The sequence below is a fragment of the Pseudophryne corroboree genome, chromosome 3 (genome assembly GCF_028390025.1).
Source record: "Pseudophryne corroboree isolate aPseCor3 chromosome 3, aPseCor3.hap2, whole genome shotgun sequence".
In the NCBI taxonomy this organism is placed as follows: Eukaryota; Metazoa; Chordata; class Amphibia; order Anura; family Myobatrachidae; genus Pseudophryne; species Pseudophryne corroboree.
The window spans coordinates 358,365,343-358,392,028 of NC_086446.1; the positions used below are offsets into that span (position 1 = coordinate 358,365,343).

A 26,686-nucleotide genomic window follows, 5' to 3' on the forward strand; every position below is an offset into this window, starting at 1 on the left:
AACTTCCAGGGAGTATGGACGAGTCTGGAAAAGTCTCTTCACATAAACATTCTGGAACTAAGAGCAATCTACAATGCTCTAAGCCAGGCGGAACTTCTCCTGCAAGGAAAGCCGGTGTTGATTCAGTCGGACAACATCACGGCGGTCGCCCATGTAAACAGGCAGGGCGGCACAAGAAGCAGGAGTGCAATGGCAGAAGCTGCCAAGATTCTTCGCTGGGCGGAGAATCACGTGATAGCACTGTCAGCAGTGTTCATCCCGGGCGTGGACAACTGGGAAGCAGACTTCCTCAGCAGACACGATCTTCATCCGGGAGAGTGGGGTCTACATCCAGAAGTCTTCAACATGTTAATAGACCGTTGGGAAAGACCAATTGTAGACATGATGGCGTCTCGCCTCAACAAGAAACTGGACAAATATTGCGCCAGGTCAAGAGATCCACAGGCAATAGCTGTGGACGCACTGGTAACTCCTTGGGTGTACCAGTCAGTGTATGTGTTTCCTCCTCTGCCGCTCATACCAAAGGTATTGAAGATCATACGGCAAAGAAGAGTAAGAACAATACTAGTGGTTCCGGATTGGCCGAGAAGGACTTGGTATCCGGAACTTCAAGAGATGCTCACGGACGAACCGTGGCCTCTACCTCTGAGAAGGGACCTGCTACAGCAGGGTCCCTGTCTTTTTCAAGACTTACCGCGGCTGCGTTTGACGGCATGGCGGTTGAACGCCAGATCCTAAAAGGGAAAGGCATTCCAGAAGAAGTCATTCCTACCTTGATTAAGGCACGGAAGGAAGTCACCGTGAAACATTATCACCGCATTTGGCGAAAATATGTAGCGTGGTGCGAGGATCGGAGGGTTCCGACGGAGGAATTCCAACTGGGTCGTTTCCTACATTTCCTGCAATCAGGATTATCTATGGGTCTCAAATTGGGATCCATTAAGGTTCAAATTTCGGCCCTGTCAATATTCTTCCAAAAAGAATTGGCCTCTGTCCCTGAGGTCCAGACTTTTGTCAAGGGAGTACTGCATATACAGCCTCCTGTGGTGCCTCCGGTGGCACCGTGGGATCTAAATGTAGTTTTAGATTTCCTCAAATCCCATTGGTTTGAACCATTGAAAAAGGTGGATTTGAAATATCTCACATTGAAAGTGACTATGTTACTAGCCCTGGCCTCTGCCAGGAGAGTATCTGAATTGGCGGCTTTATCTTATAAAAGTCCTTATCTAATCTTCCATTCGGATAGGGCAGAACTGCGGACTCGTCCGCATTTTCTCCCTAAAGTGGTATCAGCATTTCATCTGAACCAACCTATTGTGGTGCCTGCGGCCACTAGCGACTTGGAGGACTCCAAGTTGTTGGACGTTGTCAGAGCCTTAAAAATATACATTGCAAGGACGGCTGGAGTCAGAAAATCTGACTCGCTGTTTATATTGTATGCACCCAACAAGTTGGGCGCACCTGCTTCTAAGCAGTCGATTGCTCGTTGGATTTGTAACACAATTCAACTTGCACATTCTGTGGCAGGCCTGCCACAGCCTAAAACTGTAAAAGCCCACTCCACAAGGAAGGTGGGCTCATCTTGGGCGGCTGCCCGAGGGGTCTCGGCATTACAACTCTGCCGAGCAGCTACGTGGTCGGGGGAGAACACGTTTGTAAAATTTTACAAATTTGATACCCTGGCAAAGGAGGACCTGGAGTTCTCTCATTCGGTGCTGCAGAGTCATCCGCACTCTCCCGCCCGTTTGGGAGCTTTGGTATAATCCCCATGGTCCTTTCAGGAACCCCAGCATCCACTTAGGACGATAGAGAAAATAAGAATTTACTTACCGATAATTCTATTTCTCGGAGTCCGTAGTGGATGCTGGGCGCCCATCCCAAGTGCGGATTATCTGCAATACTTGTACATAGTTATTGTTAACTAATTCGGGTTATTGTTAAGGAGCCATCTTTAAGAGGCCCTTTCTGTTGTCATACTGTTAACTGGGTTTAGATCACAAGTTGTACGGTGTGATTGGTGTGGCTGGTATGAGTCTTACCCGGGATTCAAAATGCCTCCCTTATTGTGTATGCTCGTCCGGGCACAGTACCTAACTGGAGTCTGGAGGAGGGTCATAGGGGGAGGAGCCAGTGCACACCACCTGACCTAGTAAAGCTTTACTTTTTTGTGCCCTGTCTCCTGCGGAGCCGCTATTCCCCATGGTCCTTTCAGGAACCCCAGCATCCACTACGGACTCCGAGAAATAGAATTATCGGTAAGTAAATTCTTATTTTTCCTCACCAAACGCACTGCGTTCACCTCTCCCCTCTTACAAGACCTTCACTGTCTTCACTTCCCTTTCAGAATCCATTTCAAGCTTCTCACACTCACTTACAAAGCCCTCTCCCACTCCTCTCCCATTTACATCTCTGACCTTATCTCCCTTTACACTCCCGACCCATCCTCTTCACTCTGCTAATGCATGCCGACTATCCTGCCTACTGATTACTTCCTCCCACTCCTACCTCCAAGATTTTTCACGTGCTGCTCCCTTTCCCTGGAATTCCCTACCTCGCCCCCTGAGACTCTCCACCTCTCTACAATACTTCAAACGGGCTCTCAAGATCCACTTCTTCACCAAAACCAGCCAAATCTCACCCTAACCCTCTGTTGCACGCTCTCTATGTACCACGTCTGTGTCACCCCTGTCTGTCTGCCCCACCCCTTTAGAATGTAAGCTCTCAGGAGTAGGACCCTCTTCCCTCATGGCCTTATCCTTTTTCTTACTTTAATAATATTCAACTGCACCAAATCCAGCAGTCTTCTGCCACCTGATACTCATTTCAGTGTCATCTGCTGATGTAGCTATGTTTATTTACCCTGTACTTGTCCTATATTGTTTTCAAATGTAAGTTGCTGTTTTCCTGTTTTGATTATTCATTTATGTACTCTGTAATTGGGCACTGCGGAACCCTTGGGGCGCCATATAAAGGATAATAATAATATTAATAATAATAATAATAATAATAATAATGTATGTACATACATATGTGCATAGACTAAAAACTGATTACTAGTCAAGTGTGTGTGACATAGCCAGATCTCTAGGAAAATTGGTCAGGGACAATAAACAGGAGCAAAGAATAGCAAAATTCATTACATTGATCCTACTCAGGACAGTGAGAATAATAAACTGAGCCAGAAATAAAGCCCCACAGTACTTGCGGAAATTTCTAACTATTTACGCTGCAGGATCTAAGGAGACACAAATTGTTAGTAACTCGGATTATTCTACAAAGAAACAACTCATGTACTTCAGGGCGCTGCATTGATTTCATTAGAAAGGAGTTTAAAGAATTATGTGATACAACCTTCGGGTCAGCAACTGCACGTTGTTAGTCACCTGAGAAATTAATAATGAAGAAAGGGGTGACTCCCCAAATAAGTGCCCCATTTTACAGATTTCTGTTGAACTGTGTTACTTTAAAGCCTGAGAACATTTTTGAAAGCATTTTATTTTGGTTATTTGTAATACCAGTATTTGCATGTGTTGATAGAAACAAGTGCTCCAGTTGGTCTAAATACGTGTTCATAAATACTGAATACAGTTAGATATTCATAATTCAGTTGCATAAAGTTTCTCATATTTTTCCAGTATCAATAGTAAGATTGTAACTTGAACTGCTTACATGTCTATCAGTGATCAGTATCACTGTTCCAGGTAACCTTCTGTTGTTGCCGTTAAGAAAAAATACCAGACACAGAGTTCCAGTGAAAGATTAGAAAACTGTTTTTTTTTTTTTGTTTCCTTTGTGCAATTTATTGTAAAAGTACTGACTCATCCTCCTTAACTTTCTTAAGAAGACATAAGGAACCTTTACCTAGGGCAGAGAATATGACTAACAGGTAAAAGAGAACATAGTCGCAACAGTTTACTGGCATACTCACCTTACACCAACCTGTATTCTGAGCTGAGTGTCACAGAATTATCTATAGCATTACAAATCTCCCAATTAAGAAATTGGGCATGGGGCCTAATTCAGTAAGGATTGCAAATTCTGCAAAGAAGCAGAATATGCAATCCTTGTGATCGCATGCTTGGGGCCATGCCCCATGGGATCACGCCCTTGCCACACACCCCATTTGGATGACGCCGTCCCGATTTCCCCACCTCCGCCCCCGCAACGCTCCATTTCCACCTAGGAAATGGAGCATTGCCGCACCCCACCCTATGAACGCCTCTGCCTGATTGACATGCCTGCATCCTTTTAGTAATTTTTGCGGTTGGATCGCCTATTGTGATTCAACCTGAATCGGGCCCATTGTACAAAAAAAAATGATGGTTAGGTCCATTAGTGGCATACAGTGCTGTAGCAGGTGGCACTGTGACCTGTGTTGGACATGTCCTCTGACCAAATGGCATCATGATGTCACAACTAGGGTTAGGGGCTGCCACTGCCAGAAGATGCAGCACTGCCCTGATCATCCTCCAAATGATCCAGTAGGATGCACAGGCTGCAGTATGCATGTCTATAGTGTCCAAAGGGTGCTCCAGGTGGTGCTGCAACAGCAATACCGGCTGCAGGGTGCCATAACAGGCACCCTGCTATCCATTAGCAAGGGTTATGGGGCTTCAACTGTACACCTGTGCTCTATGCAGTGACACCACTGGCACACCCTTAGTTAGAGCCCTGGGGAAATAATCTGTCTATAATGGATGACTCTAAACCCAAAAACTGAAATTCTTCATTAATTATATTACCAACTAAAATCTAAAATACAGTTAATAACTGTTAAATAACAATTTTGGCTTTATTCATTATTTAATCCAATTGTAAATTCTCAGTGTGGCAAGAAAGGTGCTGCACATTGGCAATGGCCAGACTTAAGGAATGTTATCAAATAAGGACTGGGATAGTAACAGACCCTTGATCCAACCTAAACATTACAAGAACCACCTTTCTCTACTTGGCCAATGCTGTCTTGTCCCTAAGACAAGTGACAAGTTGAATTTAGGGTGATGGCTTTGTCACCCATTCAAGGGAAACTAAACTGTCCAGAAGCAGTGACTTACAGTCTAAGCCCGGATCTAAGAACTGCAGCCTACCACCACTGAGACTCCCAAATCATAAAAAGGAAAAGAAGAGTTTGTACTGGTACAAAGGCACCTTATCAAACAGGAACTTGGGAGGCTTAACCACTTAACTGACAATTTATTTTGCCAAAAACCGCTCCGAAATTATTGTTTTTTTTTTTTTTTATAAGTCAATTAGTTAAAAAAAGAAAAAAGAAAAATTTTTGTTTTCAAATATTTTTCCCAAACATCGAAACATTGATCAAGAACATCGTGACCATTGGAACATCAGAAACATCGCGAGCATCGCGACTTTCATTTTGAAACCTGGACAGCCTCCAGGTACACAGGGGGTCTTGGGGGGGAGGGTCAATTTACACTTTCCCAGCGGCTGCTATTGTCTGCAGCCACTGGAGGGGGAGGTCCTGCCCTGCTGACCGATCAGCAGTGATCGGCAGCATGGCAATCAGTAGGGGAGAGTACAGGGAGGCAGAGGGACCTTCCTGTCCCTCTGACAGCAGCAGCGGAAGGAAGTTTCCCTTCTTTGCTGCTACTAACACACTTTATCTGACTGGTCGCATCATGTGCGACCAGGTCAGATAAAGCACTTGCAGGCATGGTCGCATCTGATGCGACCATGCCAGGCAAGTGGTAATGACTCTACCACATTCTGATAGAAGAAACTTCACAATGGCTTTGTTAATTTTAATTATGAACTCCATCCATTGTCACAGCTGGTTATTTGCTAATTACGCCCTCTTCATGGGATGGCCACACTCGATCTAAAAACAAGCATTTGGAAATCCCCCTCTAGAAATCCTGCATTTGCCCCTGCCTCATAATAGGGCTCTCATTTAATCCCTTGAATAGCCAGGTAGAGACCCCAGTGCATTGCTTTGCCCAGGGCCCTTAACGCCGTTAATATTGCCTTTAAGAATAGCTACCTCCCTCTTACTGGGCAAAATTGATTGTTCTTCATGACACACTACAGGTTCCTTTGCAAAGGCATATCCCCAGGGTCACCTTACAATTACAACTATGTTTTCCACATTGGATTAATGTTTTAATTAACACCAGATGAGTGGCCTGTAACAAAATGGTTGTCTTGACATTAGCTTACTAGGTAGTTAGATCTTTAGGAACAAAGTTGATGTGCAGGTGAAATGGCGGATACAGCTAGTACATTAGCTCTGTAATCTCATCTGTCTCTCTACCATTGTTAGTATGTGGCATCATTTCCATTGGGGTAAAGAGTGGTACAATGCTGCCTGGTCTGGAATGCCTATAAGTTATTTGGTTAACCTCAGAGGGGTCGTAAATAGGGATTCTATATCTTTAAGGCTAACAATGACAATGCCTGAGTTTTTCATGGGAACTGTCACTTTTTGGTGAAGCAGAGGAGAATGCTATCTTGGCTCCTTAGCAAGTGATTGTGGGTTAGTTAGCATGGTCTTCTACTCTAAACATCTTACTATCTCAATTCAGCTCCGGACAGCTCCTCATTGTCATTAGTCCTTCAAGCTAACAGTTCTATTTATTCAGTCAGGGTTGATGGCCGCAATATACAGGTACTTCCAACCATCGAGGAATGGCAATACACTCCCATCCCTACATTGATTTCTGACCTCCACTCCTTCTGTCAGAGCTACAGTATCAGCAGTGACACAGTACTCTGGTTCTCATTCCAAGACCCCCTTTTCTCCTCTTTGGTTTTAGCTGTACTAGGTGTTAATATGTCAAGGGGGTTTTAAATCTTTAAATGCATTCTTACATGAGAAAAGCATTTATTCTACCTACTGTATCTTTATATTTATATTTCATACTTGATATTTAATACTTTGGTAGCATACAAAAGATATGGGAAAATATTTTTCCTCTGGTTAGGTGGCCAGTAAGACTGCTCATAAACCATTAGGAAAATCTTTACATAACATACAAAATATTTGTCCTGAAAATACTAATGAGTCATGGTCACCAAATAGCTGTTGGTGTTTCCAGTACAAAACCACACCTTCAGCATGTCTGAATAATCCAGGAAAGTCAGAGGTGTCTATTTATAAAGAGTAGAAGCTAATAATCTGTATCTCCACTTACCACAGCAATTTTGTTTCTTCTCTGGATTTATTTTGAACGGGAATTGTTGTAGTAGAAATAACTATTACGCGGAATAATTAGCAGAGTTTTGTTTTGATATTAATAGATATTAGTGGTCACCAGGGCACAAGCAGGGTCATAATGTCATAGTGTCACAGCTGGACCAGAAAGAAGATGGTCTCTGTTTTAGGCTGCAGGGTACCATTCCTGGTACTCTGCAATTCAAATACAGGTGCAAAACGGCAGTAATGGTGCCACTCCCTTGGTCCTGTGCCCTCACACATCCCTAGTTACGGCCCTGGTGGTCACAGTATCTATATTACAAATACTTTTTATCTGGGTGTAATGTACTTAGCAGTGCGCAGTACCAGCACATTTTTGTGTGTCATTTTTAATTAATATAGCTAGTTCCAGAATCAGCAAGAAATCGCTGAAATCATTTCAGAAATTGATAAAATAAGCATCTGAAGACCATGTAATTTACTATAAATATTGTATCAACTTGTAACCTTAGTCGAATATCTGCATCTTTTTTTTCTGAGAACCATAACCATTTTCCAAAAGAAGAAAAGGAGTTGGTATATGAGTATGAAAATGACATTGCTAGTACAAATTCCAACGGTCTATGTCTATGTTTATGCCAGTACTTTAAATTTGTATATCTAGTTGGTCTCTATTGTTCAATGCATTTTTTTACATAGCTTAGGCATTGTGAATGTAGCTATTCCTATGTATTGAAGGTTGTCAATTGTAATGTTCTTCCAGTTATTTGGATTTGTTCTTTTGGTTTGTTGAAGGGTTATACGGGTGTGTATGGGGCTGATTCAGACCTGATCGGTGCTGTGCATTTTCGCACAGCAGCGATCAGGTCTGAACTGTGCATGCGCTGGCGCCGCAGTGCGCCGGTGCATGCTAGACAGACGATGGCTGTCTCAGCCTTGCGATCGCCTCTGCCTGATTGACAGGCAGAAGCGGACGCTGGGCAGGAGGGGGCAGGCTGGCGGCATTTAGCCGCCGTTTATGGGGCGTGGTCTGGGCAATGCAGGTGTGCCCGGACCGTTGAGGGGGGCAGGCCGCGGCAGCTGCGTGATGTCACACGCAGCCGCTGTGACCCGAGCAGCGGCGAGTAAACTCCCTGCCAGCTCGCAGGAGCTGCACTGGCAGGGCGCCCCTGTGCGATGCTTTTGTACTTGTGCAGGGGGGTCGGCCCTGACATGCGTGGCGGACTAGCCCTGTGCTGGGCATCCCCCCACATGTCAGGGAAGCTGATCGTAGATGTGCTAAATTTAGCACATCTACGTTCAGGTCTGAATCACCCTCTATGTCTTTTGATTAGGTTTGGTTAAGTCTGGTTTCTGTAATTTTCTTTTTACTTGCCTGTACAGTATGTGCACTGGATAGAATTTTCTTTGGTTGATTTTGTTTTGTTTGTTTTTTTTTAAAGTCAAAAATACAAAAATAATACATTTATCAAACTGCATTTTATCAAACTGTAAAAGTGAAAATCAAATAATGAATTTTAATTAAAAAAAAAACTCTATCCTATTCTGTTAGTGTCAATTTCTACTTAGCATTAGACCCAGTCTGCTAGGGGCCGATCCTGACTGGCTGTCTTTCTATTAAAAATGTGAATTTACAAAATGTTTACTCATTTGAGGGCCTATTCATCATGTTAATAATCAGGGTCTGGGTGGCCCCCAATAATTAAATATCCAACTAGCTGCAAGTGGCAACAATTGCATACTTACATATTGTGGGACAATAATTAAGTATCACCAGAGCACCAGAGATGGATTTAGGGGTCAGGCCGTCCCTAGGCACAATAATATTGGCCGCCCCCCACTCCCCCCCAGGCACAATGATATCCCCCCACTGTTTACAGCGGTTAATACGGTTAATAACTCACCAGATGTACCTTTGTTCAGGTGCTCGGTGCCTATATAGCCATTCTTCTCAACCCGCCTGTCCGTCCGCCCTCCATCCGCTGCTGTTCTGATGTGGCGGTGGGAGGAGGAATTGCCGAGCTCTGATGTGGGGGGGGGGGACAACTGCTGTATACACATTACGCCAGGTAAATCCTCTTATACACATTGCGCCAGGTCGAGCCTGTTATACACATTGCGCCAGGTAGCCCCTTATACACATTGCACCAGGTAGCACATTAAACAAATTGCACCCGGTAGCCCATCATACACATTGCAACGTGAGCGAGAGAGCAAGAGTGAGTGGGTGTGTGTGTATGTGTGTCTGTCTCTGTGTCTCACCCCCATCCGCAGTGGCTCCTGTCCCTCGACTCCTGGCTCTTCCTCCCCAGCATCAAGTAAGGGATGGTAGTGGGAGGTGGCACAGTGGGTGATGAACAGCTGCGGTCAGCAGGCAGCTGCTTATGGCACTGGCACGGTGACTGCCCGCCCTGCTAGCCCCGCCATGAGGAGGGAGGAAGGGACTGCTGTGCTGCTCCTCTGGTTTGGGTGGGAGAATGCTGTGCCACCCGCAGCAGGTGCCACCCATAGTCATGTGCCTCATGTGCCTAGTGGGAAATCCGGCACTGCAGAGCAATTCGACATTGCTCCAGTACGCAGAAAGCTGATCCTGTAGCCATGAAATTTAGCACTGCTGAGTCTGACTCATTAGTGGAAGGAGACCAACAGGAACAAAGGGATCTGATTGAATCCCCCTTCACAATTTATGAGAATTATTCTCATAAGAAGAAACGGGCATGCAGATCAAAAGATCACGCAGGTTTCCGCTATCAAGCTCTAAACATTTAGGGGGATATTCAATTTGGCCCGAAGAGACATCGGGAGTAAAACTCCCCGATGTTTCTTCGGGTGCTGCGGTCGGGCTATTTAATTTGCTCGGCCAGTAACAAGTCTTCTTAAACCCGAAAACACACTGGTTCAGTGAAACCTGTGTGTTTTCAGGTGAAACAGCCCCATTTTCAGTTGAAAACGGGGCTGTTATCGGGCATTTTGCTTCGCCTGCCGGAGGCATGTGAAGCAAAACCCCCGAAAAGCCGCGGCACGCGCCGGCTTATCGGGGCCAATTAAATAGCCCCCGCCGGCCGATACTTATCACCCGGCACCCCGGGCCAAATTGAATATCCCTATTAGTGTTTTAGGTCCCCATACTATTGTACAGTGGGCCAGATCAGTACTGAAAGGTAAGTAGGAGACATCCTTTTAATTTTCACCTACAGTACTTTGTAGAAATAAAGAGATGCTAAATAGACCCCTAGGTATTTGTCTTGTTTGTCAATGTAGGTTTTTTCACAAATGGATTACAATGAATCATGAAAAGAAGAAGATTGTAGGAAAGTACTTACAACATTCACTGCACTAAAGAAAAATATAAAAAGCCTATGGATACTGTTGTCAATGCTACAGTACTTCAATTAATTTGGTGTGTAGGGTTTTTAGTTTGTATTGTATGTGTATATGTTAGGTGGTTGTAAAAGTTAGATTTTTTTCTCATGCTCCATAATACTTTAAAATAGCATGAACATTGAATAGACGGTGGCCATCTTGCGGTTTCTCCCCTGCTCTCTGGGAGTGCAACTGCTCAGCCTGATCTCTGCGCTTGGTGGTCCCCCAGCTTCACGGTCCCTGCTGTTGCTTCTGGGAAGGACTCTCTGCACCCTCTGGACACTACACCCCACAGATAGAGCCTGTTGCTGGCTCTCTGGGAATCAAGAATAGTTGGAGCCACTTGCAGCTTTCCTCCCTCTGAGTATGGTAGTGGTGTAGTGAGGCGCCATCTCCTCACCTGGTGCATCCATTGCATGACACTGAAGTGGTCTTTTTCCCAAGTGCTGGTTCTGAGCAGTATATGAGCTCATCGTATTGTGGCACAAACTTGTAGCCGCTCACTGTTCACCGCTGCTGCCTCACTTCTGCCCCTACCCTAATACTGGGTGACACCATTTACTATTCCGGGGGATATATCTATATATCTGCTTGTTTGCCCTGATACTGGATCCTGTAGACCCGCAGTATTGCAGACTTCCTCTGCACAGCGATGTGGCGCTGGACATTCTTTTCATCTCCATCCTTCAGCCCCGCTGCTACCTGCTCTGGCCGCAGCCCCTGATGCTACACCCATGGCCCTCTTACTCTGACCCATGCCCAAGGTCCCATTATTATAGTGAGTTAACCACACCATCTATGTCTCACTGGCAGGACCAGTGTACTACCCTCGAGTGGTATAGTAATATTTTATTTGTTTAGGCATTCTCAATTTTTTTTACATCCCCCTGCCATTGGCATCTACCTGATTTTTTGTGTACTGGACCCTGACAAGGAGTATAACCATGAGTAATTCTAATACCGCTGCTAAAAGGATAAGGATCTCCTGATGCAGTTGGAAGAATCGGGCCCTGCATCTACTCCGACTTCCGCCTCTTCAAAGAACTAATTCTGCCTATGCTTTGCTGAAGAGTAGAACATTCTTCTCCAGATTTTCTTACAGATGCTGCAAGTGTATGCTATCTTTTTCTGATTCATTCTTTCAGTGGATTATGTTTATTGACTGTTTGCCCATTGATATCTGTGTAACTTTGTAGACAATCCCTCCCTTTTAGTTTCGTTGTGTGTTTTTTTCGCCCCCATTGGACCTTCAGCTGCTAATTGCGGGACACTCCATACTGTACCTCGATTAATAACGTCCTTGTTTATTGACTCAGATTCGCCCTCTTCCCGCTAGGTTCACCCCTTAGACAATATGGTACTTGCCTACAGTTCACTATTTACTTAGACCACTGCTCGTTTGAACTGTAGCATTTATCACCTTTCTTCATATATGTATATCTCCTCGTGGATGCCTTGGATAAGTTGATGGCTTTTTCTTTTTCCCACCCTGAAATTCTGAATTGTTAGATTGTTCTTACTAGGGACTGGTCATCCGACTTACTCCAGGGCACCCCGACATGATTTATAGTACCTCCTTACCCTTATTCATATCGTTGTAGCCTGCAAGTTATTATTGATGTTTTTCTGCCTTGATTTCACATGCTTATAATTCCTTTCTTTATTGTTCTTTAGTTAATATTTTCTTCTAGTCTTGCAAAATTTTCATATTTCCTTGGCCTTCATTTTTTGGCCATTACTTATATATTTCTGTTTACAAAACCACTGGAGGGTTTAGACCCTCTACTCTGTTACTTCTCTCCCTGTGTTTGATATTTTTGCACTGTTACCACTAAGCTTGACCCCTTTGGTATTCTCCTCTCCCTTCCCCTGAGGAAGTCTGGAAGTTCTCTGATACTTCCCCGATTCAGACCACAAGGACCTGAACATTTTTCCTCTGCAGGACGTGAGGAATTTCCACACAGATTCCCCTCCCCTCTTCTTTTTCCTTCCCTATTCCTCGCTCCTGACAAACCGGGAACCTTCTTCTATCCTCTCTCCCTGCTCCTCCCTTTGTTTTCATTTTATCTTTCTCCTTCTTTTCCGCTCCCTTCATTTCCTCTCACGATGCCCCTAGTCTTGGCCTCCATGAATGTTAAAGGTTTAAATACCCCGCAGAAGCGTTCCTTTCTATTCTGCTCTCTGTGGACTTTCAAAGCAAGGATTGCATTCATCCAAAAGACCCATTTTAAAGCTCTCTCTCATCCCACTTTAATTTCGAAGCAATATCCTACAGTCCATTATTCCTCCAGCCAATCTAAACACAACGGGGTGGCGATAATGATAAATAGTAAAGTTCCATTTACTCCCCACTCTGACCACAATGACTCTGACGGTCATTACATCATTCTTACGGGTAAACTGGGACATCTAGAATGTACGATAGCCAATGTCTACGCCCCCAACTCTGGCCAGGCCTCCTTTTTCAACTATTTTTTCTCTACTCTGTACAAAATTCGAAAGTGCTACTTGCTGTTAGGGGGAGATTTCAATGCTGTACTTGATAACCATTTGAACAGGTCCTCTTCTCATTCTCACATGAGCACAGCCCTTCGACATGCTCCCTAAACAGACATATTAGAAAATTCGGACTCTTCACACTTTCTATTCCATTTCACACCAATCTTATTCCCACATAGACCTTTTTCTCTGCTGTACCTTGGCCTCTAAGCATATCTCGGGCTCTACTATTATCACTAATATGTGGTCGGACCACTCCATTTTAACTGCCACTTTCGATTTTCTGGACACGCAAATATCCTGCCCCTCTTGTCATTTAAATGAAACTCTGCTGAAGATCTCAGTTTCAGGAAAAAATTACACTGGCTATCTCTGACTATTTTTCTTTGCATATTTCCAACTCTTATGTACCCCATTAGTGTGGGAAGCACATAAAGCAGCCATCAGAGGCCACATCATCAGTTATGCCTCCCATAGAAATAAAGAACATAAGCTCAAACTGGCCTCTCTCACAGAAGAGGTCCACACTCTGAAAACTCGCCATAAACAATACCCCTCGCATGCTCTTTACACTCAACTCATGAACGCAAGGGAAGCTCTTAATGCCCTTCTTTCTGAAAAGACTGAGAAGGCTTTCCGCTGGCTTAAACAGAGATTTTACAAAAAGAGTAATAAGATAGCATGAACATTCATAAGAAATAACAATAATAAGAAATTATAATAATGATAATAATAATAATTATTATTATTATTATTATAATAATAATAGTAATAATAATAATAATAAAAAGCAATCTATCAATCCATGCATAGCATTTCTGTTACCTAGGAGACTACACACTTGCCATACAAACTTTGTTTCAAGGTGTTTTGTTTCGAGATAGAAAGTGTCCACTTACAAAAGCAACTTTTTAAAATCAGCAAAGGGAAGATATTATACACGGTCAAGTCACATTATTATGACAACTTTCTATATTTGACCTCGGCAGCGTGTAGCCCATGAAGTGTCATGCTCTGGCTTGGTGGGTATATAAGGTGTGCGATAGGATGTCTGCACACATATCACTCGTTGCTATCATGGTAAAAGGAGCATTTTATCTGAGTTGCAAAAAGGGATGATTATAAGCTTTCGGGCCATAGATGGCAGTATTTCTGAAACAGCACAGTTTGTGAAGTGTTCGCATACTGCAGTGTTGACAGTGTATCGTGACTGGATAAATGGCACAATTGCGAATAGCCAACATGAAAACTGCTAGCACCGCGTGCCATTGATGTGAGAGGTGAATGTCGGCTGTGAAGGTGCGTGAGGGCAGACCGACACAGTACAGTGGAGTAGCTCACCATCAAAATGAATCAGGGGGCTACCAGACGTGTGTCTAAAATGACAGTTCAGCCGATCTAGCTGCTTTCCATGCTGCACATGGAGGTTATTCTGCCTATTAGCTGGTGATCATAATAATGTGACTCAATCATGTATTTAGATAAGTAATATAATGTATGTATAAATATTTTGCATATGCCAAAAGATATATTATTTAGATAACTCCTACACATATATTCATGAATGTAGCTGTAAGCCTACTGGCATGTTGAGTATGCTCTTCTATAGAAAAGAACTGTGAAACCCCAAAGCATTGATGAAAGGTATAGGATCATCTTGAGTCATAAAATGAATATAAAATGTTTCACTCAAAGAGTTAAAAATTCTTTATTACGTCAAACTAACACAGGCAAACATGTTGACTTACATCTTAAGTTTCCTATAATTGAACAGTTTCCGCCCTTTCCTAGTCAACATTTGTCTTTCCATTTTCTTACTGATGACTAGTTTGTATGTATGGTAAAACTATAGGATCAGAATGAAAAGCGCCTTCTTTGTGCACCGGCATTTACTGTAAATTGCATTCTCAATATTATTATCTATACACCGCCAGTGCTTATGCAAGCTAATTGTATTGTATGTTTTTCTTCACTCTGTATTACACAAGGGCATTTATATTTAAATGTGATATCAAATGATCTTATTCTGCATGTAGTTGACGGTGCCTGCTTTTTCAATCTGCTCACTATTCCACCTTTTCTTGAACTTCATTCATCTTGGTAGAAACAACTTTCCCATCAACCACTTCTTCAATAATTGTTTTCACAACCCTTGTTTTTAATGGATCTAAAAATATATGAGAAATTTAAATAAGGTTAGAATCAAAGTAATTCCAGTAATTCATCAGCATAGACTTAAAATGCGGTTTTGAAATTGTGAGTTATGTAAAGTGTGTCTGTTGTAATAAATGTTACGTGTATACAGTACATCAAGGCATGCTGTACATCAGGCATTCCCAACTGCGGTCCTCAAGGCACACCAACAGTGCAGGTTTTAGTGATATCCAGGCTTCAGCACAGGTGGTTAAATCAAAATAACTGAGGTGCTAATTAAGTCACCTGTGTCCAAGCCTGGATATCACTAAAACCAGGACTGTTAGTGTGCCTTGAGGACCGCGGTTGGGAAACACTGCTGTACATAGTAATATATATATATATATATATATAAATGGAGGAAAGTGCGGCACTCGGCTCTTAATAAATATAACAAAGTCAAATATTGATTCAAAAAGTTGAATCAATATTTGACTTTGTTATATTTATTAAGAGCCGAGTGCCGCACTTTCCTCCATTTGTATTTATTCACTGTGAGGGCACCGACTGAAGTTATACACTGCAACAAGGAGTGCCAGACTTCCTTTCGTATATATATATATATATATATATATATATATAAAAAACAAGCAAGAAAAGCCGCACACATTTGCATAGTTAAGCCCGGGTGCTGTAATTCCATATAACAGGTATAGCAAGCATTCCAAAAGCATGAGAATCCCTCCTCAGCAAAAAGAAAGAAACCAGCACACCAACACTAATCGATTCAAAAGTGCTCTATTTCAGCATGGCAACAGTCAGAATTTGAAAAAAAACATTATCCTCCAGTTAGGCTAAACATGATACATCACATGTCCCTCTGGTAGAAAAGTCATGGTTACATGACTTTTCTACCAGAGGGACATGTGATGTATCATGTTTAGCCTAACTGGAGGATAATGTTTTTTTTCAAATTCTGACTGTTGCCATGCTGAAATAGAGCACTTTTGAATCGATTAGTGTTGGTGTGCTGGTTTCTTTCTTTTTGCTGAGGAGGGATTCTCATGCTTTTGGAATGCTTGCTATATATATATATATATATATATATATATATATATGTCTGTGACTTAGCTAACCAATCTCCTACAATGTTTTATTTTAGATATATTCCTAAAATAATACATGGTTTATTTGCATTAATGGTTAAAAAATTTTAAATCAGTTTTTATTGCTTTTGTAGTTTTGACTGTTTAAAGATTTTTATTACCTTGTGCAATGTATATCTACTGTATAAATGCACTTCTCAGCTGATGTAAAAATAGGTAGTGCAAAGTGCAATCCAATTTACATGCTATCGGCTCTAAGAGAGTGCAAAATTCAAGTGTTTTTGCAGAAGGGAAATGGCTTTGTACTCAATAATACAACAAGGAACCCGCATAAAAGTATGTGTACTGTACCCCTCTATCCTATTACAATTTCACAGCTACAAAATAATATTTTGCTCTTGCATGGGTAATCTAGGAGAGCACTGTCTCTGCTTAACCCTTGCCATCATATGTGAAAAGTTGTGTGCCTTTTTTGCAAAAACCTTCAGCAAATTCATGCACTTTGGGAAAAAATATGTCCGTCATTGCAAATCCATTGTGCATGACAAATAACCTGTGTGTTCAAATCAACATACGGTAATAAGATTCTGCTGGAAGTTCAAATAGGGACTTTACATTTTAGACTTAGCACATTTTCGAAAGGGGGCTTTATATATTATCTGCTATTGGCTCATTTTCAAACATGTCAATATTTCTACATAAGTGATTATGCTTTTCAGTTACAATTCCCTCAACATCACCAAACACATGTTCAAACAATACCCTACAACATAGTTTGCAAAGAAAGTGTATATACCCATTCATTATGCTTCCATCATTTTCTGCACATACATTGCTAAACTCACTCCCATCAAAATTATTATTTTCTTTATTGTTAATAGGGTGACTGTTTCCCTGGGAGGTAATTTTAAAGTCAATCTGCTAAACGTCATCATTACATTAATTACCACTGACTCATTTCCTTTCATGTTGTATGAATGGCTGGAGTTTCTGTAACTTTCTTGGTAATGTGCTATAATTGACGCCCCTTCCTGAATGTAGTGCATTTTAACAAACACTCCAAATTAGAGAATACTGACTTGCTATACATTTCTTCACTGAGATAGTCAATGCTGCCAATGACAATTGCAGAAAACAAATGTATTTTGAGATTTTCAGTGTATTGCAGTGAGGGTATAAAATGAGGATTATTTAAAAAAAAAGATAAAACGGACATTAATTCTGTAGTATCACTACATATGTATGAAGCAAATGCATCGCATAGGTGAGCACACTGCATGCTGGGCTACTAACAGGACAGGAAGGGTAAATAGATATTTTAACTGTTACTTTGCTAGATATATACTATCATTACATTTACACTATTATGTACAGTAAGTGCACATTTAAATTACCGGTAGGTGTTTTCTTTTTGTAGTCTGGTAGTGAAGTTCCTACACTCCTCACAGAACAATTATTTTATATTTATGAAATACATTATTTTATCTTTGACAATGCAAGATGTGTAACCCATGTGTATGTCATTCATTATTATTGCTTTCATCATCTTCAAACTCTTTTATAATGCCATCTACAATTGTATTCATCATAATGATTAATTTATTTTGCTACCATGCTGTATCTAGTACTGCTAACATAACTTAGCTTAAATAGGTTATCTTCAGTTTACTACGGGTCAGTTTTATGTATCAAACTTTCACTTACCTTTCTTTGAATCTATTGATGATGCTTGTGACTTGGGTGGCTGTGCATTGAAACTCCTGTGAATATAAAAATTGTAACACAAATTATTATTATTATTATTATTATTATTACAGAGTCTTTGCAGCTTTAGAGGTATATTCAATTAGGGTCAGATCCATTCCGACATGCATTTTTTAGAATGGATGCGACAACCCCTATTCAATCTCATCTCAATTCGACTTTTAAAAAGTCGAATTGAGATGAGGGACCCAGAGGAGGAGAGGGGGGGGGGCGCGGGGAGACCAGCGGGGACAGCCGCCGGCAGACGGAGGAGAGCAACGTTACAGTAACGCTGCAGGAGTTTGTCTCACAGCCACCCGACCTCACGGCAGTGTCCACCCGGCCCCAGCAAGCATGACCTCACTTGCTGGAGCCGGGCGGAAGCTGCCGCGAGCGGCGCGGCTGGGAGACATCCTGCTGCAGCGCTGTGCTGTAGCGCTTCTCTCCCCCCTGTATGCCCGTGGCTGTCCCCCGTCTGGGCCGTCTCCCCGTGCCCCCTTCCCTCCTCTCCTCCTCTGGGTCCCACATCTCAGTCCGACATTTTTTTATGTCGGACTGAAATGGTCGGAAACTGTGCCAAATTCTGTAGAATTTGGCCCCGTTTCACTCAAAAGTACGTGAATCAGCAGCTATACCGCCAATTCACGTACTATTCGACAAGTCGAATTCCACGACTTGTCGAATATTAACTGATGGGACTGAATAGGTCGAATCACTATTCGACCTTAAAAAGTCGAAAACTGCCGTCTTTTCGACAGACGGCAGTTTTCGACCCTAATTGAATATACCCCTTAAACTGTCTACTCATGGATTGATCCATAGGTCAGTTCTGTAATTTCTGATTAAATTACCCTATCATCACTGTGTGCTGTCCAAATAAGAAATCATTATGTTAACATGATTGAGTTTTTATTATTGTTGCTTGTAAATGTTGTTGGCAATGACATACTGTATTAGTGTGTGCAATCTGTTATCTAATAGCCATGCTGATAAACTTGTTCAATTAATTACAATATCTGAATAATTTAGCCCATATTAGTGTCCCATATTAACTTAAGGTATTAATCAAGTAATTACTGCACTGTTAGGAATGATATGTAGGTTAATGTCATGGTTTTTAACAAGATAATTAATTCAATGGTCTAAGTTGTCAAACCGATATAATTGTCTTCACAGTCTCAGGTTTCAATTTAGCAATTGAAATGTAAGTTAAATTGTGCATTATTATAACCATGGTTATTGAAGTAATTTTCTCATATAATCATCTCCAATCAATGTCTAGCGGACACCTTGAGCTTACCCTAGTTCTCCCTCCAGTAAGCGTCTGTAGGTCTCAATCTCCATCTCCAGCCTTGTCTTGATGTCCATTAGACGGAGATATTCTCCCTTCTGTCTTTCCATATCAGACCTGACCTGTTGCAACTGTTCTTCAACGCTGGAAATCTGAAGCTGGAGTTGATTGAGCTGAGCACAGTAACGCCCTTCTGTCTCTGATAATGTACCCTCAAGAGAGTTTCTCTAGAAATGAGACCGATGTGGAAAAAGATGAAACAAAACATTTTCTGGATATAGAAATACTATAAACAGGCTGAAAACTGGTGAGCTGAGCAGCATCTGAGTGGTTGTGTCAGCATTATTCCACAAATACCTGGGGCTATTCAACAGCAGGAGACTCTGCTCTACAACACTAAATTGTGGCCTTAGCTCGAGGAGCTGAGTTGGAAGGGACTAAGTGTCACGTTGAGCTTATGAGTAGGTACATCTTAGTAATACATTTACAGCTGGTTTGTCCTGTGCATCAGGGTAACGTATTCAGAGAAGAGAAACACATACTATACCTTGTTGGAGGATGGTGCCAGTCCCATACTAGGATATGGTGAATATAAACCGGCTTTCCATATATTGTATTAACCATCTACTGCTACTAAGTTTTGCCACCTGTTCAAAATATCTCTACACGCTCACAGATAGAGCTCAATTATGCTTGTATGCATTAGAAGTATACTGGCTAGACTTTTATTCTAGGTGCTATTTAAACAACTGTGTGACCCATATTGCGATGTCATATGTGATATGTTTATATTTATTTTTTAATACTTGTATAATATTGAATTAACTAATCAATATATATTTTATGAAATTTTAAACCAGCAGATATACATAAGGGCCCTTATTGCTGTTCAATAATTTCCAATAATTATTTATAGGTTCCCAGACCTATATCGTAGTGGCAGCTGTGTATGCTGCATATAATACATTTTATGTTAATTTTATTTAAATACCATCCATTATAATTCATTTGTTATGCTCTATAAATATTTTATCTTTAGTCGGTTACAAATATTATAAACATTGGCCTGAAATGTGCAATGCTATCAGTGATGATAATCACATTTAATGTCATTTATTAGTTTCACACACCTCATTGTCACAGGTGTGCTAAAAAACCCTTCCATCTGTGGACAGTAGATTGGTCACATGAAATAAAGCATTCACGCTAAAGAAGGGATACATGTTTTAAATAACAATGATGGCTATTTCATTGTTTTACACAACTCCATGGATGTTGATTTGTGTGGTGCTTTACAGCAATGGTAACGTTACCTCTATTGAGAAGGATAAGGTTGCAGAACATTGTCTAACACTTACCATGGAGAACTGAGCCTGTAATTCAATTTCAAGACTTTGCAATGTGCGCTTCAGGTCTGATATCTCAGTTCTGCTTGTTTGAACTTCTTGCACGCCAACGGAAATTTCTTTTTTCAACTCACTGCTCTGTAATTAAATAACAATGACAGAAACCTAAGATTGTCTTCTTCGAAAAGTAACTCAGAAACGTAAAACTTGATGATTCAAAGACACTATACCTTCTTCAGGAACCAGTCTTCAGCTTCTTTGCGATTCTTCTCAGCCAGTGTTTCATACTCTGCTCTCATGCCATTCAGAAGTTGGGTAAGATCCACACCAGGAGCAGCATCCATCTCAACATTCACTTGGCCAGAGCTTCCTTTGTAGGTATTCATCTCCTTAACATAAATATTTATCAATAACAGGGCTCTATTTATACTTAGTGCAGTAGAAAAGCTACAGGTCCCATAGACACCCATAAAGGATGGTCTAGCAAGCCTATGGCATCCCTGTTTCTATTTATTACTGCATTTGCAATGCAAAACATATTTTTTGTATAATTATCTAATCCTACCTACAGTACATTATAGTTTACATGATTATCTATATCTTGTCCATTATGATACTGCTATAGTTCAGATATTGTACAGCACATTGAAGTATTTTGACCCCATAATAGTTTGTTGATTAATGCTAACATTAAGGTCATCTGTTCTAGACATCATTGGTATTTAGTATTATTATTAGAGATGTGCGTTTTGCTTCTCCAGAATTCAGACCCACCTGAATTTTGTGAATCTGAACCGAACCAAAACCTGGTCTGGATTTCCCAAAGGGAATTCGGATCTTTCCGAAGTTCGGAATTCATATTTTAAATCTGAATTTGGGGTTTTGGATTGCAAAAATTACATGATTTTAGCTGTTTTTAGCATTAAAAAAAATCCAAATCCAAAACCAAAATACGTAATGATGGTTTTGCAAAATCAAAACACGAGAATCAATGCAGAGTCAAAACCAAAACACTGGGCTCGGCACACATCTCTAATGATATATTTTTTTCAAATAACATCATAGCATTATATATGTACAGTGTATATACTAAATGAAACCAGAGCTCCCATAGGTGAGCCAAAGAAGCACAGTGAGAACATAGAGACTAATAGGATAGATAGAGATAGATAGATAGATAGATAGATAGATAGATAGATAGATAGATAGATAGATAGATAGATAGATAGATAGATAGATAGATAGATATGTGATAATGTTACCGACACCGGTATCCCGACCACTAGAAACGGCGACAGTTGGCATGCCAACTTACAGGGACAATTCCCACTTGTGGGTGTCCACGACACCCATAGAGTCGGAATAGAACCACCGAGCCCACTGCATGGTGAGCGCAGCGAGCTTGCAAGGGGCTTTGTTCCGCTCGCCCCCTCGCTGGCATTCTGGTGGCTGGGATCCCATCCTCTGTATGCTGACCGCCAGGATCCCGGCCGTCAGCATCAAATACCCAACCCATACATAGATAGATAGATAGATAGATAGATAGATATGTGATCATGTTACCGACACCGGAATCCCGACCACTAGAAACATCGACAGTTGGCATGCCGACTTACAGGAACTATTCACACTCTATGGGTGTCCACGACACCCATAGAGTGGGAATAGAACCTGTAGCGAGCGTAGGACGGGATCCTGGCCGTCAGCATCAAATACCCAACTGATAGATAGATAGATAGATAGACACACACACTAATGAGTCCTGCTCCGAATCAAACACATGACAACAGCACCTCTATTCAGGAATACTAACCACTCTGCCACAGATTACTCTATATACAATGTGTAACAGTGTTCTATTCATTTCTGCATTTCTTACCTCCAGATGGTTCTTTTTGAGGAATGCAAGCTCCTCAGTCAGTGACTCCAGTTGCAACTCAAGGTCAGATCTGGAGAGGGTTAATTCATCCAGTACACGTCGGAGACCATTGATGTCAGACTCCACGCTCTGGCGTAAGGCCAGTTCATTCTCATACCTGAAAGAAAATAAGTGATAATATAATAATAATAATAAGAAGAAGAAGAAGAAGAAGAAGAAGAAGAATGATTATATTTTACTTCAATTTAAAATGATGAAATTAGTTGTGTTACATTATATCAGTGAATGTGCTGATCTCGTGGGAGGCAGTGACCTGTCCACTTACATCAAGCCCTCACTTCATGTGATTATACATTGGGGAAAACAGGGCTTGATGTGACGGTGGCAGTGTCATGATGAGAAGAGGAAAATTAATGCAGTTGGGGACTGAGAGAGGATAGTTAGTGGGAGCAACAGGTTTTCTAAGAGCAGTAGATGTCAGGGGCTGGTGAGGTAGAAAGATTGTGACAAAACATGGATTCTGGTTTCCAAACCTGAAAACTGTCAAATTTCATGTGAAACCCAAAACTATCAAAAACCAGTCTACACATTTATGGATTTATGTACTGCACTGTGGTGGAGATGTACTAAGCCTTGGGGAGAAATAATATGGAGAGAGATAATGAACCAGCCAATCAGCTTCTAACTGCCATGTTACAGGTTGTGTTTGTGAAATGAGTTAGGAGCTGATTGGCTAATACTTTACTCCACTTTATCATTCTCCAATGCTTAGTACATCTGCCCCTTTATGAATAAAGTCCAAAGATAACAAAGATTTTTTTGCAACTATGTTTAATGGAAAAGACCAGATGAGATTATATGTTCAACGTGATGATTCTCTTATGAATTAAGTTATACTCACTTCATTCTGAAGTCATCAGTAGCCAACCTGGCATTGTCGATCTGGAGGACCACTCTAGCATTGTCTGTAGTTCCAGCAATAATCTGTAGGACATAAATATTTGTCATGCAAAGTACTTGATCAGCTTTCATGTAAATATGTCCCAAAACACAAGTTGACTAATTTGATGCATCAGATACTTTAGTCATAGTCATAAACAATAAGCCTTAGCTAATGTTGGGCCAAAGTGGACAAGAAATACTGTATATGTCACAGATATCATTCTAATATATATGCACACATATTATTATTAATTATTATTATTATTATTATTATTATTGTTTAAGTACTAATCAAACATTTAAAATAATAAAAACATAGGATAAGCATTTTTAACCAATCATATGTCTTAGAATTTTTAAACTATACCCAATTAATAACTTGGGATAAAGGGGGTCATTCCGAGTTGATCGCTTGCTGCCGATTTTTGCAGCTCAGCGATCAGGTAAAAAAATGGCAAAACTGTGCATGCGTATGCACCACAATGCGCAGGCGCGTCGTACAGGTACAAAGAGGTTTGTTGCTAAGCGATGGATTTAACGAGGAATCCACTCGCACAGCCGATCGCAAGGAGATTGACAAGAAGAATGCGTTTGTGGGAGTCAACTGACCGTTTTCTGGGAGTGTTTGGAAAAACGCAGGCGTGTCCAAGCATTTGCAGGGCGGGTGGCTGAGTTAGTCCAGACCTACTCAGAAACTGCACAAACTGTTTTTGCAGAGCTCCGCTACAAAGCCGTTCGCACACTTGCAAAGTGAAAATACACTCCCCCATGGGCGGCTACTATGCGTTTGCACGGCTGCTAAAAGTAGCTAGCGAGCAATCAACTCAGAATGAGGGCCAAAGACTCTGGGGGGAATTCAATTGTTTGAAAAGTCAGTTGGGTGTTTGTTTTTTCCTGTTTATTAGATAGGAAAAACAGACACCAAACTGACTTTTCAAACAATTGAATACCGCCCCCTAAATATAAGGAAGGGTTTAAAGTACTATACACACAAAACGCTGCAGTAATATTCACAAATACATTATAAAAATCTAGAAATTTTGACCTTAAGGTCATGAACATCAGTCTTTTTCAATTCGCTAAATGATCTAAAAGTCTTGTTTTATTTGACTAAATTAAGCCTCAGTTAAAAACAGTCATCAAAAAGGTTTAAGAAAAATTAGTGATAAATGTGGGGGCACGTAAATATCGTCCAAATAGAAAGGCACAGGCACAGGGAGAAAAACTTACAAATAACTAATAAAAGAGACTGTGAGGGCATTTATGAAAAGACAAAAATTTTTGGTGTTGCCTAGCTTTAAACCACATTTGTTTTTATTTTCTAACCGGCAACTGAGAAAAGAAACTATTTGAATTCGATTTGGAAACCACAATTTTATCGTCGCACCAGTCTTCAGAATTGCCTCTACAGTACATCATTTCATCACGGATTTTAGGTTTAAGAGCCTTTATGTTTATATTATAAACCATAAAAATAAGAACACAGTTAAAAGGGTGGTTCTGCTTTATTATGTTTATTATGTTTAAGTCTATGTTTAGACTAATTATATTATATTTCTGTTATTACTGTCAGTTAATATGTCGTCCCTATGATACTGTTTCTCATAACACACAAACACTTGTATTGTTTGCTTTCTATGGGACCATGTTTTCATTACTCTTTAGTGTGTGTTGGATGTAACATAAAAGCTTCAGACATAGAAACCATCTCTAAGACAGAGAGCCTCAGGGCATCAGCATGGCAGTTGTATGCAAATACAGAATATCCTGCTTCAAAGTATTGTGAGCAATTGAGAACAGTAGCAGTAGTATCTATTCACCACAAAGCTGTCTATAACGCGTCATCACTAAAATATATTGTAATAAGATAGGACAATTTTATGACATCCAATTTAGAAACTTCCAATTTTAGGGGGAGTATTTGTCTCCCAAGTTCTAGCGTTTTATTATAGTAACATTCATGTGATGACTTTTTGTTATTTATAGTCATTTTAGTGGTTTATGGTAATCTTGTTAGTTTTAATTTAGTGTGAATTGGGCATGTTTTGTGTTAAACAAGCAAAACTGTAAAGCTACTGTACAGTAGAATATCTTGTCTATAAATGCATTCAAAATAATTTAGATATATATATACACCTTAAGCATTTTTTAACAAGTTGAAACTTTGAGTATTATGAACGTTTAAACCACTTCCATACTTCTGTCTGATTTGTAGGCTAACACATTTTTAGCAGAGGTGCTAATTACAAGTAATTTGGACAGTACATTAGTATTGGATATACACACCATAGTAATATAGAATATAAAGTAAAAAACATTAATAATGACTCAGCACCTGGATAATGAAAACCAATAGTTTATCGGAATCTGACATCTGTGTTTTCAGCCCACTTTATGAAATAATGAATTGTGAGATATCATTCACCTATTGTGATATCTCACAATTCATTGTGATAAACAATAGTACATGTACAGAGATACACTGGCTGTAATGTATGTATTTTTATACCGTAGATGATAATTTATTTTTGTACAAAAACATTAGTGATTAAAAAAATATATATTTTGTCCTACTTTATGTGGAGACAGAATGACTAGAGGATATTAGTTAACTATCTCATAAACCTACTGTACTGTAATAGTAACTTGCCTTATTCTTCAGATCTTCGATGACTTGGAAGTATTTGGAGTAGTCTCGGTTTTGGTTGTTGTTGAGTGCATGATGCTGCTCGTACCATTCTTTAATTTTCTTCTCCAGCTCGGAGTTAGCTGACTCTAGTGCTCGCACTTTATCCAGATAGGAGGCCAGACGGTCATTCAGATTTTGCATGGTCTGTTTTTCTCCGCCAAGCAGAAGACTGTCACTCGCACCAAAGCCTGAGCTACCATAGCTGAGGATGGCACTTTGAGATGACAATCCTCCTCCAAAGCCAGCTCCAGACAATGAGCCACTGCTGAATCCTCCATAGCTACTGCCCCTATTGCCACTTTGCACCCTCTGGCTGGATGATCTAATGTGATAACTGCCTGAGAGAGACATGATGTACAGACAAGCACCACCAGCTGTGTTGATGTAATATTAGAGGATTGCTCAATAAGAAGCAGTATCACCCTGTTGCAGTGAGGATGCAGAGACTGTGCTCAGTGCTGTCTGTGTCACCTTTATACGGTGAAAGTGGGTGGGTCTCTGGATGCTCATTGTGCACATTCCTCCTTTTCTATTTAGCTACTTTT

The 26,686-nt window shown here is 40.9% G+C and overlaps 1 protein-coding gene and 1 long non-coding RNA gene across 2 annotated transcripts in view; one reads left to right on the forward strand and one right to left on the reverse strand.

Moving 5' to 3' along the window:
- LOC135055583 (uncharacterized) overlaps positions 1–26,686 on the forward strand; it is a 92,061-nt gene that overhangs the window by 6,570 nt on the left and 58,805 nt on the right. The window lies entirely within an intron of this gene.
- LOC135055582 (keratin, type I cytoskeletal 47 kDa-like) lies at positions 14,718–26,599 on the reverse strand. The gene is made up of 8 exons (XM_063959813.1): positions 26,103–26,599; positions 23,412–23,494; positions 22,511–22,667; positions 20,862–21,020; positions 20,644–20,769; positions 19,295–19,512; positions 17,956–18,011; positions 14,718–15,179 (listed from the first exon to the last, which is right to left on the reverse strand). The coding sequence occupies exons 1-8, from the start codon at positions 26,490–26,492 to the stop codon at positions 15,079–15,081; spliced, it is 1,290 nt and encodes a 429-aa protein (XP_063815883.1). The 5' UTR covers positions 26,493–26,599; the 3' UTR covers positions 14,718–15,078.